This window comes from Mustela lutreola, chromosome 7 (assembly GCF_030435805.1).
Source record: "Mustela lutreola isolate mMusLut2 chromosome 7, mMusLut2.pri, whole genome shotgun sequence".
Lineage (NCBI taxonomy): Eukaryota > Metazoa > Chordata > Mammalia > Carnivora > Mustelidae > Mustela > Mustela lutreola.
In genome coordinates this window covers 136,812,344-136,826,266 of record NC_081296.1, presented here as the reverse complement: position 1 = coordinate 136,826,266, position 13,923 = coordinate 136,812,344, and the positions used below count along the sequence as shown (strand labels likewise).

The following is a 13,923-nucleotide window of genomic DNA, read 5'->3' as shown; positions in this document are numbered from 1 at the left end:
AAAGCTCTTCTGTTCCCTCATTTGCCCCCAGTGGCTTTGAATCCAATGCCCCATACTGGGGTCAGTACTGGCCCCACGTACTCCCTTCTGGGGCGGCCAGCCTGTCCCTCAGCAGGCCCTATCACCCCACCCCAAATGGCCACGCTTCTATTCATTCAACAAAATATCAAGTCAACTGCTCTGTACCAGGCACCATTAAGCACTGGGAATTCTCCTGGAAACAAAAACAGTCCCTACCCTTACAGGGCTTATAATCTAGTGTGTGTGTGTGTGTGTGTGTGTGTGTGTGTGGAGGGGGGATATTACTCATACTGATACATACATCATCATAGCCTGAATTGCAGAAGGTTCTGGTGCCTTCCAGAAGGCGGGGCGTTCTAGACAGCAGGTACAAAGACTGAGGGCAGTATGACATGAGCTGGGGAGGGTGCAGAGGGACACACTGGAGTCTGTCCTGTGAAGCCTTCCTTGGGGACCTGTTTCCCAACTGGGACAAGGGAACACTGGGTGTGCATTTTCCAAAGTGCTCCGGGGCTGCTGGACTTTTGGAGAAGGGATTTCAGGGGTCCCTGGACAGGATACAGAGAAACCAATCACTGAGGTCTTGGCCTGGGGCGGGGGCGGCGGGGGCGGGGCGGTGGTTGTGTAGAGGCCACGGTTAAGGAAAAAGTCTCCACACCCTGTTTCCACCTCTAATACAACCAAGTACCGACGTGATTAAAAAAAAAAAAAAAAAAATCCGGGGCTGCTGGGGGTTCTGCTGCCAGAGCAGACATCTTCATCCATCTCTCTGTGAGATGCCTGCCTGAGCCCCGAGCCCGGAGAATCCCGTGCGTTCCTCCACTTCTGCACACATGAAAAATCACAGCTCTGTTTCCCAGCCAGCACACGCTCACATTTATCCAAGTCAGGGATCATCTGTGGTCCTGCTGCCCGGTCCCCAGCCCCTCCTGGGGTTTCTCGCCAACCTCCCTGCTTTTATTCTTGAAGTGCTTGAATACTGCCTGCGGTTACACTCCATTTAGACCTTATTTTAATGATAAAATTATGTCTTCCCCCCTACTGCTCATTGTCTTCTGTAGACTATAGGAGAGTAAGGTAGTGGTGTCTCCTGAGGGCTTCCCCCTCCCTTTTAAATAATTCTGTACCTATCCCCTCCCCACACTCATTGGAACCATCAAATTATTATCTCTGTGGCTGGCACATCTCAAAAGATGAAAAGCCCCAGAAGAAAGATTGGGGCATAACTTATAGCTTGTTTTGGTACAGCGGCAGCTCATAATATCCCGGTTCTTGGAGGGAGCAGCAGACAGGGACGCAGGTGTGCTCGTAGCTGGGGATTCAGGTGTGCATGCTTAAGTGTCTACCTGCGGGCCTCGAAGTTGGTTGTTTTAACCACAATTGTATTTTCCTAAGCAGACAGGGATTTATTTGCTCAGGTCTGTGTCCTCGGCACATTTCTTAGCGTTGCCAATGAAGGGCATCATTTTATCCATCTAGAGAGCATTTCATACACGCACACCCTGTATCCAGCTGTGGGAGGGCAGTTCAGAACCAGCTGGCCCAGGAGATGAGATGCGAAGGGAGTCTGCTTCTCTTCCGCTCTCTCTGGCTGTGCCTCACCTGCCCACAGGACCCTTTGCACTTTTGTGCCCGCGGCCCGGCTTGAGGCTGTGAATTTCTAAGTCCCAGGCCTCCGCTGGGTGTGAGAGTGGAGCATTGGGACTCATTTCAATTTGTAAAACAGACCCATTCTAAACGGCTGAGAGAGAGAGGTGAGTTTGCTGGGCCTGCCCGTTATAGGAAGGGATGCCGGTGGGGGGGGGGGGGCGGGGTGTATGTGTGTAAACAGCCCATCTGTCAACCCCCCAGTCCCACTAGCCAGTTGGGCCTTTTTTTTTTTTTCTTTAATGGCGAGAGGACAGGCCTTCCGGCTCTACAGCTTGGTGCTCTTACTCCTCAGGAGGTGGGGACCTCGCCCGGGCGTCTGATTCCATTGAAGTCTCTCAGGCTCACCCCCCTCCCCCCACCCCAGCTCGATTCTGTCACTTTAAGTCCAGCCCCTGAGAGATAGCCAATAGGAGCCAAACCATACATCAGTCTCCCAGCCTTAAAGCTACAGTAGGGTTAGTGGGCTCCAAGTCTCTGGTGCCCGAGCCTCCTCCACGGCTCCCCATCCCCTCTGCCCGCTGGAGTGCGTGCCTGAGTGGGAGCGCTGGGCTGTGCGCGCACGGCTCTCTGCCTCCCTGTCGCCCCGCCACGGCGCTCGCTCCCACTCTGCCTTCTCCCGCTCCCTGTGCCCCTGCCCGGACTCGCACCTCGCCTGTGCCCTTCACTCGCTCTTCCGCGTGATTTCCCCGCCGCCTTTCTCTACCAACTGGGAATGCTAAAACGGGACTGATGGACGTGTCAGAACTCTGCATCCCGGACCCCCTCGGCTACCACAACCAGTAGGTGCTCTGTTTCTCGGTCGGTCGGTCGGTCGGTCTGTCTGCCCTTCTGCCTGTTCGGCTGTCTCTGTCCTGGGTGTCGCAGTTCTCCTAGGGATTTTTGAAGTGGCAGGAACCCCGGGGGCGCTTGGGGGACGTCGGAGGGGGGAAAACCGCACACTTATGTGGGTTGCCTTCTGGGGGGGGTGTAAACCTTCCTCTAACTTTTCCCGCACCCCCTTTTACAAACCTCATTTTTAGGTAAGAACAGCGTCTTCTTGTTCACCTTTTCGCTCTGATCTTCCCCCGCGGCGAGAAAATATTTGAGTTTCTGTGGAATAGGGAGGAGCTAGCCCAGAACAGGTGCGGGAATGTCGCAAGGATGTTCTGTCCCGTCCGAGAAAGCCTCCCCGGGGGCCCTTTGACTTTAATATTTCTTTCCGTACTGGGGACCACAAACGATCCCGGCAACGGGCCGGAATCGGACGTGCCGCGCGAGTTCGGAAACTGCAGGCGGCCAGAGCTGTCTCGCCCGGCGGTCCCGGCGGGGCGCCCCGAGGGCGCGCACGGAGCGCGGTGGACGCTGGGCGCACCAGCGGTGCGGGCGACGCGGCCCCGGGCGCCCCGCATGCCCTGCGAGAGGAGCCCGCATCCCGCCTGGGGTGGGGACAGCCGGCCCGGTGCTGCGGCGGAGGCAAAGTTGATTCGCGGCTTTGGAGGAGGCTGCGCGCGGCGGAACTGACGGGCGTGATTTCCGTGCCCCGGGGCACCTTCGCGCTCGCCTTGCCCGAACCTGGGGTTGTCCGAGCGGCGTGGGCGGCGGCGGGGCTGCGGGACCCGACTCCCAGGCACCGCCGATCCCGGGGTTGGGCGGCGCGCCGGGCGCGCAGAGTGGGAAAGTGGAGAGCTGATCCCCCGAACAGCGTGTCCAGCTCCGGGTTCTCCGGGGTCCTGCTCCGGCCACCCGTGGTTTCCCTCCTCCAAGGGCCCTCCGCGCGCGTCGCCCCACTTGCTCGGTGACCTGCCCCGGTTTCCCCTCTGGCGCTCCGCGTCCCGCAGCGCTGGGGGCGGGTGTCCCGGCGTCTGCGTGCGGGCGCGCACAGAGTGGTCCCTCGAAGGCGTAAAAGAACAGTAGAATGGAAACTCTGGGTTCTCGCGGACCTGCTTAACTTCGTGCTCTTCTTCCTCCCTCTCTCCCTCTCTCTTTTTTTTTCCCCCTGAAGCAAACTAAACTACTAAAGTCAGTGCCGGCTCCACATTCCTTCATTTTGTACCCCACCCCCCAAGGAACCGCGACGTCCCTGAAATAAATACTCTGGTAACAGGAAGTGTGCTTAAACCCCTCCTCGCTGCACAGACGGCCTCCACCCCGGTGGACCACGCGTGAGAGAGGAGGCAACTTCACGGCAGCGTCTCCTGGCGATGACCACACCGGCCCCGTCTCCACGCTGACCTTTTTGGGTCTAGTTTTAGGATTTCCCCCAGCAGAGGGTCCTTTAGGTGCCACCGGAGCGTAGGAAGAAGGAGATGAGTTGGGACGGACGATAAGGGGAGTCTTTAATTATAATGGATTCAGATTGCCATCAGCCGGAAAAGTCTCTTTTCGTTCTCTTTAAAGGTTACACTGATCCCAGCTTGTGTGGCTGGTGGGGGTGGGGATGGGGGTCGTGCCCTAGGATGCTTTATCTTAAAGCGGAGTGGGAGTCGCCAAAGAAGGCTCGGGGTGGGTGAGTGGGGCTCTGAACAATGTTCGATGCTTGTGGGGCATCTCCTCACATAAAATTACCAAGTACGACAAATATTGGATATTTAAATTATTTAGGCTCCCTCTCTCCAGAGGTGACTTCTTTAGCTGAGCTGGAAATATCTGTGTATTTATCCCTGGCTCAAGTCACAGCCAATAAATATGAAAATTCATATGGGGGAAGTACATCCTTTGATTATGTTGGCCAGAAAAGCAAGGAGAGATGGAGGGTTTAGCGGCCGGATAATCCATCGAAGTGACGAGGTGACGGCCACCCTGGCTTGAATCTGAGGAGAAATATGGGCAAAGAGGGAATGTCAGGGAAGCAGCGAAAGGGGAATGAGGGAGTCGAGATCTGGGTGTCTGGGAAGAGTCTGAAGTGGAAATCATTTTTGGAGTAAGACTGACAGTGGTTTGGATTCTCTTGCTTCCCTGGTTTCTTTGCAAAGAATTCACTTCTCACTCCGCGGGACGCAGGAAAGGCCAGAAATATACCTGCCAACTCCACTGGGGAACTAAACATCCCTGTGAGATGCCATTTCTCAAAGCCCAGGCAGGACCTGCTGGGCAGAGGCAGCCCCTGGTGTTGGGGGAGCTGGTCCCGTGTGGAGTGTGGAGATGCACGCGTCCCTGGGGAGGGTTTGCTGCTGTGGTGCAGGGGCTCGGAATTTCCAAGGAGGAGCTGGTGGAGGTCAGAGGCTGGAGTGTGGGGGAGGCACCTTTCTGACCTAAACCCCCCCTGCCCCCCCCCCCGCCGCTCCCCCCAATCCCCTCCCCCCCCCGGGGGGGGGTTCATGACTAATAGCTTTAGAGCCATTGGTAGGAAAGTAAAAAATGGGCGACTGCATTCTTTGGCGTGTTGGAAGGACAGTAGGATGACTCCATCCATTACCCTTGGTGCTAATATTTCTCCGGGAAAGTATATGTGAGTGGGTTTGTGTGCTCTGTACACACAGTTTCCACCCACCCTTACTTGAGCAAACCCGGGGCACAGGGACCACAGTTCGGCCAGAAAGAACTCTCAAGCCCTCCTCTCACTTGCTAACATGCAGAGAGTATTTTTTAATGCTTTGGGTTATTCTCACTTTCCCAGGTGAGAAATTAACACGCGCACACACACACACACACACCCCACACACAGATACATCCTACCTTCATACCTTCCTCTCCATTTTCATTTTCCTGTAGCCAATCCTGTAGGTGACTCCATTACCATTTCTAATCAATATTTTATGTACATATATAATCAGCCGGGGTAGGAGCGAGTGTGCTGGCCTGCTTGTGCCTGTGTACAAATGTGTCCCTGACCTGATAGGCCGGCGACCCTTAACCAAGGGGTGGGGTTGGAGGGGGGAGGGGGGACTGCCTCACCTACCCTCTGATGACCACTTTGCTGTTGTTGAAGAAACAAAGAACAAAGTGTCCTGAAGCTAAAATATGTGGGTTCACACGTAGGAAGAAATGCCACATGGTAATTCAGAATCAGTGACCCAGAGAAAAACAAAGGGGAAATTAATTTTTAATGGTACATTTAAAAATAAATCAGAATGAGGACATTAGTCTTGGTTTTCCAAGGGAGGGGCTCTAGGAAATAAACCTTTAGGTGCCTGCCACCCTTCTGAAGGTGTGGGCTGCCGTGGTAGAGAATGGGGTGATGTGAGGCTGGACTTGGTCGGGCCCCAAGGCAGTGAGCGAGGAGGAAACAGGTCAGTGTGGAGGGCCCCGGTCCCAGGGAAGGCCCTTTCCAGCTCAGTGAGATCCTGACATCAACTGGAAATTTCCTCTTGGAGCTTATTATTTCCCCAACTCCATTTTAGAAACAATCCTCTATTTTACCAATAATTAGGAACTATGAAAAGACATTTCTTAAAAGAATCCATCTATCTATGAAGAAACAACCTGGCCCACAAAACAGGAATCTTTTCATTCTATTGATGTGGAGTAATCAATAAATATTTCATTTAGTCTGAGAGAGAAGAGACAGAGAGGACTTTGGGGGAAAGTGCTGCCAGAGAGGTGGCCGTGATATTTTGTGGGCCCAACCCTGCTTTCTCAGGATGCGCCCAGCTCTCTCCGTCAGGGGGCCCTTGTAACTTTCTCCAACATGTTTGATTTGTGTTCCTGATAAGTGGATATTTGTCCAAAAAAAATTTTTTTTAAAAAAAAGGTCATCTAAACTCCTGGAAGAAGTTTGTCTCCTTCTTTGGTCTTCTGCAAAATGCCTTGCTTCTTTGGAGCGCTTGGCACCGGGGAGATCTGTGGGAGTCTAGCAGGCCAAGTGTGAGGAAGAGACAGGACGCCTGTGCGCTGGGGTGGGCCGTGGAGTTAGCAGCTGCGCGAACCAGCCGACTCAGGAGAGAGAATTCGGAAGAGAATCAAGCAGTTACACAAGACACACAGGATGCTTCTGACGCAGTCCTGCAGTGCCCTTCTGTAGAACTTGCTTTCCCAGATGCGATGCCTGCCTGAAGTGGCTTCCTCAACATGACTGAGATTATTTGTGGTTTGAATTTAAGGAAAAGGAATAGCACGCTTTAGACCGTAATCTGCTCCTTCAAAGACATGTCCATCCCGGAACACCTGAACACCCACGCTGATGCCTTCCCACACTGACCAGCCATCGTCCTCGGTTGCTGTCTGTGTCCCACGCTACCCCCCCGCCCCCACCGCCCAAGTGAGATCCCTGAGCGCTCTTCTAGCTTGAGCAGGGGATGGGCGCAAGATCTGTCAGAACAACTCTCAGCTCCGCGGGGAGCTATCTGGGGGTATGGTGGCTCTTGACCGAATGTTCCTGGGGGAGACCCCCGCATGGCTTGAGTACTGACGCTCGGATGTCCTCTGCAGCCACTGTCATTCCTAGAGGGTGTGCGGGCCCATGAAAGGGTTTTGAGTAGAGAGGCAGTACACCGTGCCAGGAAGCCCTCAGGGGTGCAACTTGGGACTGGGCTGGGACCAGACAAATCTGAGCGTTCATCCTGCCTGTTTGCCCTTGAGGTCATTCACTGATTTCTAGGGATAGTCAAAGGTCTTTTTAGATCGGCAAGTGCTGGTGACACGGGACTGAGCCTGGACTTTCCTGGGTCCCTGTGGCCCCATACCTCCTGGGAGCTGCCATGTTCATGGCCATTCCTCAGGGGAGGGACCCATTGGCTTCTGCTGGTCCTGATGTCCCCTTGTAGGGTGGGGGGATTACATCCTGGTGGCCCCACGGTTGGTGTGGGCTTGTCCCCATGCAGGGAGGCTGTGGTGTTTATAATTGCAAATGTAATTAGCAGACCAGCTCTAGGGGACTGGGATGCTCAACTTCTCTGCACATCACGGTGACCCCTGTGATGGCTGGCCGGGCAGATTAACCCTCACCCAGCCAGCCTGTCCCCTGCTTCTGGCGAGGCCATTGACCTTTCACTGATAGTAGCAGAGCATCTTGGGTAACTAGTGGCAGAGCCCGACCCCTTCCTTAGAGGGGATGTCAGGGCAGTGACTTGGAGAGGTCTGTAGTTGGGGGGTTATTTCCTCCCCAGGCCACTGGGCAAGTGATCCTTGCTTCTTGGGACAAGTGTGACCCTGTGTGGCAGGTTGCTCTGGAACATTGTCTCCCTACTTTCCTGGCCACGCTAGAAGGATATGCTCGGAACACTTTGGGTTCATGCTGGTCGGTGGCTCTGGGGGCCTTATGAGAGAAAGCTGGACTCCAGAGGGGACCCGTCATGACTCTCAGTGAGTACACCTGGAGCTCCACGAACAGCAGGGGAGTGAAGGCTGAGTGGTTCTCCATTTCTGCTATGTAGTCCACAGGACTGGGCAGCCACAGCCGGGCCCACTCAGGACATGCGGGGAGGCAGGCCATAGGGGAGGGCACGGGGTTTAGTTTGGCCCTGAGACCTCCAGCCAACCGTCTGACCAGAGACTGCAGAAAACCAGACAAGAAGGGAAACACGGAGCCACATGGACCTGTTCTGTTTTCTTTTCTTTTCTTTTCTTTCCTTTTCCTTTTCTTTTTGGTGCCTGCCTATCCAAGGGGCTTCTCCATACTGCTCAGGATTAGAATAGAAAGGATCCTACGGGAGTCTCAGGATTTTTCCTGTTGCTATTAATACCCCTCCAGTAGAAGATGTCTCTGAACCCCAAAATATCCAAGGTTACGTCCCTTCCTAGAGGAGCTCCCACTGTGTGCACATGTGGGAGAGTGTGTTATGGTGGAATTTCCTGGGAAGAGATGAGGAACGGGGCAAGGGGCTCTGCCCTGGAAGCGCAGCCCCTGCTGCCCGCCGTACCTCTTGCCTGGGCCGAGGTCAGACTGTGGCCACATTCCAGCGGGGGCTGCCAAGCCTTGGGGTTTTTCCATGGAGAGAAAAGGAACGTCATAGGACCCAAGGGCTGCAGCTGGAGGGGTTCATTCTTTCCTCAGAGCGTCTCTTCAGTTATCTGGCCCCCGGTGGGATGGGCAGACTGGAGAGGGGGAGGACGCCATGCTCTCCTTCTCCGGAATAAGGGACGGCCACACTCCACAAAGAAGCATCTGGGCCGTTGTGTTCTAGGTTCCCAACTTCTTCTCTTCCTGCATGTAGCCACGGACAGTTTAGTCAAATGCTTTCCTAAATAGAGGGACATCATACTTGTTCATCAGCCCATGGCACTTCTGTATGGAATTGGACCAGGTGAAAAAAAGTCTTAAATTCAGAGTTATATGTGCTTGAGTTAAAATGAACCCCAAACAAAAGTTTTCCTAGAGGTTATAGAGCCATAACTTTTTAAATCTTCATTTTGCTCTGCTTTTGAACTCTACACATTTCAGTCCTAGAGGAGTTCCTTCCCCCTCCCCCTCTAAATCTCTCTCTTCTGTTCTTAGGACTTTAAAATATTCTATTCAATATCGTCATTCAGCGTCCCCGGGATTGAGCCTTTTCTGGGAATGGTTTTCTGGCTAATGTTATTTTATTTTCAATGTCATTTCAGCCAGAGGTCAAAAGGCAGTTAAACAAACTCCGACAAGGTTTTGTTTTTATCTTCTGGTTTCAAATGTGATCAATTTTCATTTAAAACTATATCAGGGTCCTCTCGTGCCAATGACGGCCGCCGTCCGCCGCACGCCTGGCTGTCGGTGTTTACTGAAACCCTCAGCATTTAAAATCGCCCGAATGTGAAGTGCCCAATTAGAGTCAGGCTTTTCTGCACTAAGTGTTATTTGAACTTGGCTCTTTTATTTAAGTTGCTTGAATTACCTTGAGTCCATAAATGATTTTTTGTTTTCCTTTTAATTTTTAACATTTTATTATATTTCTTTAGATTTACCTGTTGGGTATTTTCACCGGGTTTGTCATCCTAAAAAGGTACCTGGAAAAGGGGTTTTGAGCCTCACAGATCTTTTCACGTGCTCTTGGTTTCCGAAGGGCAAAGAACAAACACAGCATAACACTGTCGGGCAGAGCGGAGAATGCAAAAGCTAAAACATTAGATGAGATCTGTTCGCACTATGACCTTTTCCTTTGTCTTCACTTATTTTTCCCTCTGTTTTCATTCCAGCTTGCTCTAGGTTGCCCTTGTCCTTTTACCCCTCCGTGATTGTATGCGTTTCCGAGGAAGGTGTGTAGGGTCTGTGCGTCTGTCTACCTGTGTGAGCGTGTGCACCCGTGCGTACGTGCACACAGGAGTGTGCGGGAACGGTCCTGCCGTTTTGAGGTGCTGAATGTGATTAGTCAGGGAAATCCCATAGCGGAATGCCTGGTGTCTACCCTGTTCTGATTTGGCCATCAGTGTCTTCGTCCACCGTCTGTCACCTGCTCCCGTGTTTTGGGGGAGACAGCAAGAAGGGTCAAAGACCTCCAGTTTACAGGAAGATACTGGGTTCGTGGTGTCTGTTGCCTGAGGAACAAGGCGATGGGGACTGGAGCTATGGGTGAGGGTACCAGGAACCTCTAAACTTTATTCAAAACCATTTTTTTCTGTCTCTTGTATCATCTCACTGCCTAGCGAGTTTGGGATCTCAGTGGTGCAGAGTGAATGAGCTGGCGTGTGCTTTTGTTTTTGCCTCTGTAATCGATCAGCAGAAAACATTCCCTTTTGATGGTGCAACATCCCCTCAGCACACATGCAGAGCATGGTATTTATCCCTTCCTTTTCCCTCACTCTTTGTCATCTGTCTCTTGGGTGTGTTGACATTGTCTACCTAAGCAGTCAAGCTAACAAGCTTTGCCAGAAAGAACACTGCTTTTACAGGAATAATAGCAATAATGTGAAGGTTGCAATAATTATGACAACGGTAATAACAGCTTGCAGCTTTTTCTTCCCCCAAAGTGCAAAGCAATTCCCATAACCAGTTTTCTCATAGTAACTGGGTGAGGGTTGCTGTGTCTTGCCCTGGAACGTAAATGTTTTGCTGCAAACAAAAATATGCAAAGGCTTCAGGTTCACATGTCTACATTCATTCAAGAGCTAAAACTGCCTGGTTTCTGAAATATGAGCAGACGGGTAGAGGGGAAGACGGTGTTAGGCACGGGGCCCCCTGGGAAATGCTGGGTGAGTTGCCTTTGAACTGGGAAGGGAGAAACATTTTCTTGTAAGGGAGCCCGTGTCAGGGCCGCGAGCTTCTGAGGTCCATGCCATGCTCTGCCTCTCGGTACCCCCACCTTGCTCGGTTCTTCTGGCAGCGACCAAAGGAGAGGTTTTAGACCAAAGACACACAGAGGACAAGGGGGGTTATGGCTTGGTGCATGTGAATAAATGGGGAAAGAAATGTGTGCAGAGAGGCAGAGTAACCTCACCACCCTTGATCGCCTTCCTGGCCATTCAGCTTCTCCGAGGCTGTCGTTCCCTGCTCCCGCGCACCTCGACCTGCCCTCTGGAGGCAGAGATTAGAGGGAGGACACCAGGGAGCTGGCCTGCTGGATGCCTGTGACCCCTCCTGTGGCTCCTTGTGCTGCCTCCCAGATCCAGACCCGTTCCTCTGCACACTCTGCTCATCTGCGCATTACTTTTGAAATAGGCACTGCCTTTGTTATGTCCTCTCTTGTTCCTTTTTTTTGGTATGTGTGTCTTGAAAATAGGAGGCAGCCTAATACACCAGCCTAATATAATAGGGAACGCCTAATAAACCAGGGTCCCACGGCTGGCTCCATTTTTTTTTTTAACTTTAATATTCTTACTCATGTTCTTACTCAATTTTTTTTTTCTCCAAAAACAAAACCAAACAAACCCAAAGCTCTGGGCTTTGGATTATTAATTGATTATTAACTGATTTAACAAACAAAACATCCTACCCCCAAGGAATCCCAGCAAGAGTCTGGCTGTGCCACTCAGGTCAAGAGCTGCCTTTTCCCCTCAGTCGGTGAGAAACGTTATAGCTTCAATTCCCTTGTTGGACCCTGAGTAAAAAATTAATTCATGAATAATAAAAACCAATCAGTCTTGTTGAGTTTAAGAAGGATTAGGAGAAAGGGTGTTTTTTCTTACAGAGAACATTTGGAACCTGCATGTCATTGTCACCGAATGTTCAGAGTCGCTTCAGTGTGCCTTTCTTCACAGCAAATGAGCTATTTATTATCCCGAGGTGTAGCACATCTCTCTCAGTTGTAAGGCCAACTTGCTGAAGACTATTATGGATTTCCCACCCACTTCTCCCCGACAATCCCATACCCCAACCCCTTGGTAATTCATTGAATTTAAGACAGTTTCCTGTGTAAGTGGCACATAACTAAATAGCAACAGACCTGGCATTGCATTATGAATAAGCCGGTTTGTTAATGCAATGGAGTCCTTCCTGGTTTCCCTCCCCTTCCTTTCCCTGGGAAGTAATTGACCAGAAATTTACATGCCTTTGCAAGAACTACAGAAATTAGACTTGTAGATACTCTTTTTAGTTTCCATTAATTGTATCTACCTCCCTGGGTTTTTGTGAAGATTAAACAGAGGTAATTCACAAGTGTTGGGATCAGGGAGGGGGGATGTACAGTAAATGTTCCATATTCCTGTTAATTTTTTGATGTCATCTTTCGGAAGTAACTTTTCATTCCTTTGACATAACCTCACAGTGATAGCCCTTCCTCAGCAGTGAGACTGGGGTGCTTGAACTGATTACTTTCTTTGATGCGATCAGTGTGGCTTGGGTTTCCATATGTAACACAAGGGGATTAGAGAAGGAATTATGATAGGGGACTGGGCTGATGAATAAGAAATAGTCTCTGAGTTCATCTCTGTATCCTCTGACCTGTGGGTAGAGTTGCCCGATAAAATACAGGATGCAGAGTTAAATCTGGATTTTAGATAAACAACAAATAATTTTTTAGTGTTAAGTATGGCTCATGCAGTATTTGCTAAATCTGGCAACCCTACCCACGGGTGTTTTCTTTCAATCGGTTTGTTTTGTTTTTGTTTTGCTTTTGACAAAGACCAGGAGAGCAATTCTGTGTTAAGTTTTTTTCAAATTGTTTTTTAAATGACTGACTTTAACTTTTTGCCCATATTAAATTTTTAAGTTGGCCAAATCCTCAGAAGTTAGTGGGTACAAGTGATTTCATCATCTGGCTATATTGAGAGAGTTGTAATTAGGTAAGTGAATTGGCAAAATGAGGTCTTCTAACATAACATCCAGAGCTACTGAATTTTGCTACAGGGAGATCAGGGTAAGCAGAGACTTTTTGGAAACCAGCCTTTGCGTGTTTCCCTGACAGATTGAGGGGCTGGGCTGCTAGAACCTGAGATCCTGGCGACTGGAAGCTGCCCTTACTGCACCCAGGACGCCAAGAGCTGCGGTCTCTCGCTGTCTTCCCAGTAAGGGCAGGAAGATGACCCCTTGGAGACATCCCCTAGTAGGCTATGGGGGTGGGGAGAGAAACCACCCAAAACAGCGTCAGGTGGTGGAACAGGGAGGCAAGGGGTTGCACTTAAAAGTGCCCACTTGGAACATGGATGCACTGGGGCTCACCAATGGGGGACCAATGAACCCCAGCTTATTTTCCCTGTCAGAGCAGCACGGCCACGGAGCCTGGGTGAACAGAACCTTTGTTTTAGGTGGGACCCTCGCAGCCCAGAGTATGGGCAATGGAAGAGTTCTAGAGCCCCCTACAGGCCCTCAGTGGCACTGCACCTCGTGGATGAGAGTTCCACTACAGAGGCTTCCCAGGGCGGGAAAGAGTGTGGAGGGCCCCAGCCTGTGAGCCTGCAGGAGCTCCCAGAGCAGCGAGCCCCTGACTCTGGTTCTGGTACCGTCTTTCAGAGCCACGCTCCGTGCTCTTCAGCACTGTGGCTGCCTCATAGTGCGGTATGCCCCTCCCAATACATGCACACCTACACGCACACATGCACACCTGCATGGCACACTCCCACCCTCCGTGGCTTGCCTGACCCCCCAGACCAGCTGGGAAAGGCTCAGGCCTCATTCAGTTTGTCTGAGGAAAGCCCTCTGGCTGCTGGATATGCAGATTCAACCCGGCCTGCAATCTTTTCAGAGTCTGATACTTATATTCAAATTCTCTTCTCAAAGGCACCTAACTCCTTGGGGAATCACTTCAGGGTTTGCTAGAAGAGAAGTTATGGGGTAGATGAGGGAGCTAAAATTAAAGTGTCAGGTCACAGGTGGGCAATTATAATACAGTGATAGCAGCAGTCACTGCAGTTTATTGAGCACTTACTACGTGCCCGGCCTTGTCCTAAGAACATTTGATGTATTCACTTACTGCTTCCTTGCAACAACCCTCCAACCCAGGATGGAGATCCTGGTGCCATCCCCATGCCACCGGTAGCGAAACTGAGGAA

General features: G+C 51.4%; 1 protein-coding gene across 2 annotated transcripts in view; it reads left to right on the top strand.

Moving 5' to 3' along the window:
- Positions 1-13,923, top strand: part of ESRRB (estrogen related receptor beta) — a 166,336-nt gene that overhangs the window by 58,562 nt on the left and 93,851 nt on the right. The window contains exon 1 of one of the 2 annotated variants that reach the window (XM_059182738.1): positions 2,114-2,450. The exons of the other annotated variant lie outside the window; for it this stretch is intronic. Coding sequence (XP_059038721.1) covers positions 2,401-2,450 — 50 coding nt within the window. The 5' untranslated portion in view covers positions 2,114-2,400. Of the gene's footprint in view, positions 1-2,113; positions 2,451-13,923 lie in introns of those variants that run through there. 2 annotated transcript variants of the gene reach the window in all.